The sequence below is a fragment of the Oncorhynchus gorbuscha genome, linkage group LG19, assembly GCF_021184085.1.
Source record: "Oncorhynchus gorbuscha isolate QuinsamMale2020 ecotype Even-year linkage group LG19, OgorEven_v1.0, whole genome shotgun sequence".
Taxonomy (NCBI): Eukaryota; Metazoa; Chordata; class Actinopteri; order Salmoniformes; family Salmonidae; genus Oncorhynchus; species Oncorhynchus gorbuscha.
In genome coordinates this window covers 48,078,531-48,085,345 of record NC_060191.1, presented here as the reverse complement: position 1 = coordinate 48,085,345, position 6,815 = coordinate 48,078,531, and the positions used below count along the sequence as shown (strand labels likewise).

The 6,815-nt window shown below is 42.6% G+C and overlaps 1 protein-coding gene across 1 annotated transcript; it reads left to right on the top strand.

Moving 5' to 3' along the window:
- The first annotated feature begins 573 nt into the window (after positions 1–573).
- Positions 574–6,395, top strand: slc46a1 (solute carrier family 46 member 1). Its single transcript, XM_046314979.1, has 7 exons — positions 574–1,136; positions 2,237–2,471; positions 2,706–2,862; positions 3,060–3,544; positions 4,034–4,117; positions 4,313–4,469; positions 4,570–6,395. The coding sequence occupies exons 1-7, from the start codon at positions 816–818 to the stop codon at positions 4,625–4,627; spliced, it is 1,497 nt and encodes a 498-aa protein (XP_046170935.1). The 5' UTR covers positions 574–815; the 3' UTR covers positions 4,628–6,395.
- Positions 6,396–6,815: the final 420 nt, after the last annotated feature.

Below are 6,815 nucleotides of genomic sequence, written 5' to 3'. Positions count from 1 at the left end.
GAGTGGACTAAGTTTTGTAGACTTTACCCTTTGCCAAAGTTTCCCAAAAAAATGTGTTGTTTGGGAGTGCAAAGGCGAATTGAGTTACTGCATACGCGCACTTCACAGAGTAGGTGTTCCTTAACTGAAATATGCAAATACATGCTAGAAATAATAGGCTCTCACTTGCTCGTGTTTGGTTCTGCCCACCTCCCTGCTTGTTCTGACTGCTATGATTAATTTGCTCCCATTGTAAAAATCAGGCTGTGTTATATTTTGGGTTGGTTCTAAAAATCTCTGACAGCACCAACAGCGCAAACCATCTGCACTGTTCCTAGGCCGTCATTGTAAATAAGAATGTTATCTCAACTGACTTGCCTAGTTAAATAAAGGTTTTTTTTATCTGTGTTTTTGTCAAATATTCTGAGAAAATTGTTAAAAGTAGTCATTGTGCATAGAAATGTGTGGTTTGTTTAACTTTGCAATCATTGGTTTTTGTTTAGCATTCAGTACATTTGAAAGTGAAATCGATGTCACTGACATCGTGGAATTGTCCTGAAATGGGAGAGCAACAGAAGCTCGAGGTGCAGTTCGAAGCTTCGTCCAGATGGGGCAATCTCGAGACCATTATGCGGACAAGACTAGTGTATTAACTTCTAGAGGTTTTACTTACAGTTTAAGTACGTTTTGTCTTTGTTTCTGATCCGAACAAGTTAATTATTTGAAGATTTTGTCCGCAAACTATTCAGTCTTGCAAAGACGAGTCTATAATAACAAAGGAATCGAAAATCTTAGTTGGGGTCTTGATTCTTTTTTTAGTATCCTACAAACTAGCAATGGAAGATTCGGACACCAGAGCAATTCTTCCCGAAGATACTCTATCGTCTGTAGACGACGAAATACAGATAAATGACACATTTTGTAATAACGAGGAGGTTGAGAATAAGGGACACATTTGCTATAGACGGCCGCCGTTCGCTTGCCCGCTTTCGGTTTCTGTTGAACCCGTATTGTTCTTATCGATGTTCTCGCTGTCACTTCAGTGGCCGCTGTCTACGCAGTACCTATGGGACCGCATCAGTGAAGACGTAGGTTACAACGGAACAAAAGGAGGGGGATGTACCAACATTTCTGGGCCCCCAGACCCACTTCAAAAGGTGGGGGAAACCTAGACAATCCTCTATCACTCCTGTTCTTGTGTGCACGCTTTTATTCCAGCCTAGCACCAAACACGGCTGGTTTAGCAAATAAAGGTCTTGAATGATGATTAAATAATTTCTTAATTGGTTGAATAACATCACGTTTAACATCTTAATGATTATTATGATAAATGTTAACCTTTATTCAACCAAGTTAGTCTAGCTGAGATAAAAATATATTTTTTAAGAGAGACCTGTATGGGATCAATATCATGCCAAATGTATTGTGAACTCACAGCATGCATTTTTTATTCGTGTATCATGATCTGTAGAATTAAGTTCCAATCCACAAATGTAAATCACTTTCCACAAATGTAAATCACTTTCCACAAATGTAAATCACTTTCCACAAATGTAAATCACTTTCCACAAATGTAAATCACCAATCCACAAACAAACACCATTACATTTGTATATCGATATATTGCATTAGATTTATTTTTTATTCCTACAGATATGCAGGTCATTTCCAAGGGCCTTAAGTAGAATGACTGCCATAAGATTTGTACATAGGAGAGATATGCGCAAACATGACAGTTATGGCAAATTATTTACATTTCTTGTGTTACTTTTTTAAACTTTAGTTTATTTAGAAAATATTTTATTTTGTAAATATCTATTTCTTGAACCTCATTGTTGGTTAGGGGCTTGTAAGTAAGCATTTCACTGTAAGTTCTACACCTGTTGAATTCGGGGCATGTGACTAATACAATTTGATTTGATTTGATACACATCAATATTAAAAGCAGCACGTCAGTAAAGGACATGTACATGACACAATAAAGTGCAATATATCAAACTGACGGCCAATAAAATAAGTATCAAAATACTTCATGTAAGACAGAATCCTTCCTTACATACTGCAACGCCAACGAGTGACATCAGGTGACAACTAGAAACAACTACATGTCTCAACAACCAGTCCATCTATATGTCCTTTGAACTCCTCTTGGGACACCAGGTACTGGAGTTTTAGGTTGGCATGCAGATAACTGACCATGACAGTGAACTGTTTGCTTTCATCATAACTCAAACCATATCCTCTCATCATTCATCAGGAGGTAGAGACCCTGACAGCCCACTGGAACCTGTACATCAACTTGGGAGGATTTGCAGTGGGGCTGTTTGTGGTGACTCTGCTTGGCTCCTGGAGTGACCAGGGTGGCCGGCGGCCCGTGCTCATCCTGCCCAGCTTGGGTCTGGCCCTGCAGGCTGGGGTCTACCTGCTGGTCATGTACCTCAAGCTGCCTGTGGCCTGGTTCCTCCTGGGCAGGCTGCTCTCGGGCCTCTCAGGTAGGGATATGTCCTGTATTGATAAGAAGATGGGACATCATTATGTTAGCTTCAGGAAGATCTTTACTAAGATACAACCAGATAATACATCATATCCAACTAAAGTTTTTCAGAATAAATTAGTTGCTCGGGCCAATTAACCAATTAATCCACTTCTTAAAAAAGTTTTTTTGATCAATGTGGGCATCCTTGACCGACTTATCGATTAATCAACTAACTCATCCTTACTCTCAGGCGACTTCAACACCATCCTGGCAGGCTGCTTTGCCTATGTGGCTGACACCAGCGACAGGGGCTCCCGGACCTTCAGGGTGGCAGTGCTGGAGGCCTGTCTGGGACTGGCTGGCATGCTGGCCAGTATCATAGGGGGGCAGTGGCGTCGGGCACAAGGGTAGGTTATATCATCTTAAGATGGCACAAGGTAGCTCGATATCTGTGGATGAAAAACATCTCTCATATTCTTCTTCAATTCATTTTTTGATTACAGTATGTTTGTAAGCTTCTTAACTGGATAACACTTATACCCCTCATGGGGACTTGATCCTTACTGAAATAACCAAATTCTCCACCCTTTCTTTTCTTCCCCAGGTACATTAACCCATTCTGGCTGGTGCTGGCCACTAACCTGGCTGCTGCCCTCTATGCCTACCTGTTTGTACCCGAGTCCGTCACCCCTGACCCCAGTGCCAAACTCTTTACCACCCGTCACCACCGCGCCGTCTACCGCCTCTACTCTGCACTAGGCGACCCCACCGAGGTCGGCAGTTACACAACATGGAGGAGGTACAAACTGTGGCTCTACATCTTCTGCTTCTTCCTGGTGGTGACGGTCCACTTTGGCAGCCGCGAGCTGTTTGTTCTATATGAGCTGAGCTCTCCGCTGTGCTGGGGCCCAGGGCTGATTGGCTGGGGGTCTGCAGCTCAGAACCTGGCCTACCTCAGTAGCCTTCTGGGGTTGAGGACCTTGCAGCGATGCCTAGAGGACTCCTGGGTGTCTCTGGTGGGACTGGCCTCAAACATGACCGGCCTGGTGGTCATCTCACTGGCCAACACTACTGAACTCATGTTCACAGGTGAGAGGCTATACCAGAAAACAAAACGAGTTCAAATCACATCATTACAACCAGATTACAATCAGTTTAGAGTTTACTAGATGTATTGACCTTTTTCACAGCTTATTATTAGTCTTAGTGAACATGTGCTCTTGGCTCTGCTAGCAACAGTATAAGTCAGCAGTATTGCCCGATGGTGTCTGGAGAACAGTAAACAGGGAGAAACGCTCTAGTAGCACACAGTAAGACACCTGTCTCCCAGAGTATTAGATCAATAAGCCTGCCCTGGAGGACTTCTGTTTTCTCTCTCCTCCTGTCTGGTTTCTTCCACAGAGATCACACAGCTGGGTAGAGGTTGCAAAACTCACTGCTTATCCACTGTCTTCTAGTGATGGTGATAGATTATACATGGAACATCCCCATCATCATTGTTGTGTGTCCATTCCCCAAGTTAACTTCCATAGTGTACCTTTAACAGGTAAATGTGTGTCTACTCCCCTTCTCTAACAGGCTATGGGCTGTGCTTCCTCTACATGGCAGCCACTCCAGTCCTCAGGGCCAAGCTGTCCAAGCTGGTGGGGCCTGAAGAACAAGGTGAGAGAGCGCTTTCAAAAGAAAGCCCTTAGCTGGGATATATTCACAATATGTCACGGCCTCTCATGTATACAGTTTCATAGTGCTCTATGACTACATCTATACGGTGCTGTAAATGTTCATAAGGTAGCAACACACTTCATAAGAATATGCTTTAAGTGCTACGTGCTATTTCCTGTCCTGTGTGTGTTTCAGGTGCGTTGTTTGCGTCGGTGGCCTGTGTGGAGGGGCTGTGTTCCCTGGTGGCCAGCAGCCTCTTTAACTCTCTCTACCCAGCCACCCTGCACATCATGAAGGGATTCCCCTTCCTGTTCGGTGCCCTCCTCCTCCTCATCCCCACAGGGATCATTGGGTAAGTCCTTCCTTACCTGAAATTCCAATTTCAGTTTTCCTCATTTAAAACACTGAGGCCATAAATACCTTGTGATTCATGCATGTTGTTGTGTGTTTAGGATAGTTGAGTGTCGGGATCAGAGGACAGACAGAAGAGAGGACTCTGCAACATCCTGACAGACAGACAGACAGACGGGTAGTAGATAAACGTCCTCACATCACAGCTTGAGCCTGGAAGGCCACAGCCTCTGCTGCCCTACATACACCTTTTTACCTGGAAGGCCACAGCCTCTGCTGCCCTACATACACCTTTTTACCTGGAAGGCCACAGCCTCTGCTGCCCTACATACACCTTTTTACCTGGAAGGCCACAGCCTCTGCTGCCCTACATACACCTTTTTACCTGGAAGGCCACAGCCTCTGCTGCCCTACATACACCTTTTTACCAGTGTGCTGGAGAGGTAGCTGACTGTCATTAGACCACACAGAGTTTGGATTCCGTGGCTTCAACACCAAAAGGCCAAGACCAAAAAGCTGGAATCACCAGCCAACCCACCATATCAGACATCACTGTGCACTACGTCATCTGAGACTAGAAGAGAAAGAGGTCTGAGTTCTCTGTTGTATTTTAAACTGAAAACCTAATGTGAGCTGACATACAATTGTGGTCAAATAATACCCACAGTACTGTATCAAACTATCCAAGGGCAGGCAGAAAATACATGAAATTCAATAACAGTGCATCTCAATGTCACCATAGCATGCGAGCAGCAGATAGATCGACTTTAGCCCAACTTGTCCAGACTCAACCATTAGTATCTCTGAACAAACCGAGACCCATCCGCTTCTAACAGCAGTCAGGGAGTACTGAGTTACACTGCTTACAGTTTACTGTCATCCCTCCTTTCAACAGATAACCCAGTCTAACCCCTTAAGTGCCCTAACACAGCAACCCTGTCACCCCTCCATACTATACAATAGATAGGCAAGTAAGTGTGTGTGTGTGTGTGTGTGTGTGTGTGTGTGTGTGTGTGTGTGTGTGTGTGTGTGTGTGTGTGTGTGTGTGTGTGTGTGTGTGTGTGTGTGTGTGTGTGTGTGTGTGTGTGTGCGTGTGCTTGTGCGTGTGCGTGTGTGTGTGAACAACAGAAACTGAGGGGTTGCGGTCAGGGGGAGAGTTGAAGCATTACTGTCATTCAGTATTTGGGTGATATATTTTGATTTGCTGTTAGGGAGAAGTAAGGCCTGTGATAGGCCTACTGGCTTTCTGTCTTCTGAAATCATGTAACCAATGTGTTCAATGCACTGACTGGAAGTTGCTTCGGATAAGAGTTTCTGCTCAGTATTGTGAATTGATTTGAATGTCTGCACTGTACAGTATTACTGATTTTTAAATACTGTGAATGATATTTATCATCTTTAGAAAATGGTACGAATGAATGATTGAATCATGCCAATGATATATTTGACACTTAAAGTTAAGTGGCTTCTTATGAAATATTATTGCTTCATTAAACATTTATAGCATCTTGTAGATGCTGATGTGGAAAGCCAATTATATATTTGATAACATTTAACTGGCTTCTTATGAAATGATATTACCTTATAAACCATTTATAGCACCTTGTAGATGCAGAAGTGGAACATATGAAACTCTACAATAAAGCAAGCCACAAAAGGTCATGGTATATGATGAGTGTTTCACAACTAGGGGCCTTCTGCCTCATGCCTTACTGATTTAGTATACCGTTTCATAATTCCATTGAATCCATTAGCTGCTATGAATATGTTAATAAAAATAAGGCAATATAACGCTTCATAAGAATCCATTTCAAGTACAGTGTTGCACTGTATTTTAATGCACAGAAAGATTCACAGATTTACTGTATCCTTTTTATTGCGGCACTATATTGTAAAATGACAACAATGCCTAAATCTTGAAGTCCAACATGTCTATGTATACAGTATTTAATCAACATACCCATATTAAGAGCAACACATATATTAAGGCAACAGGGGAAATAGCCCAGGAGAGCCATCAAAACAGTGTCAAGATAGAGCTAGCAGTGCTGAGAGCAAATACAGAAGCTTGGGACTGAGGTGACATTTTTTGTTTTCCTTTCCCCCACACTGTTTAGTACTGTGTGGATACATAAGTATCTACTGTACATCACTAACAGATATGAATCCACAAAACCAACACCTCACGAATAACCTAATAATTCCATGTTTAAAGTCAAGTCTTAGCATTCCACTTCATTGAATTATAAATACAATAACTTGGTGATTTTATCACTTCTGTGCTCATTTTTGTAACACTTGGTTAGTAATATCTAAACTGATAATCAGAAACTGCATGATTGTTTTG

Excerpts from the sequence above, each read along its gene's own strand:
- slc46a1 (XM_046314979.1), top strand. The coding sequence starts at position 816 with ATGGAAGATTCGGACACCAGAGCAATTCTTCCCGAAGATACTCTATCG. Across the intron at positions 2,863-3,059 it reads CAGTGGCGTCGGGCACAAGG|GTACATTAACCCATTCTGGC; the intron begins GTAGGTTATATC and ends TTTCTTCCCCAG. Across the intron at positions 3,545-4,033 it reads TACTGAACTCATGTTCACAG|GCTATGGGCTGTGCTTCCTC; the intron begins GTGAGAGGCTAT and ends CTTCTCTAACAG.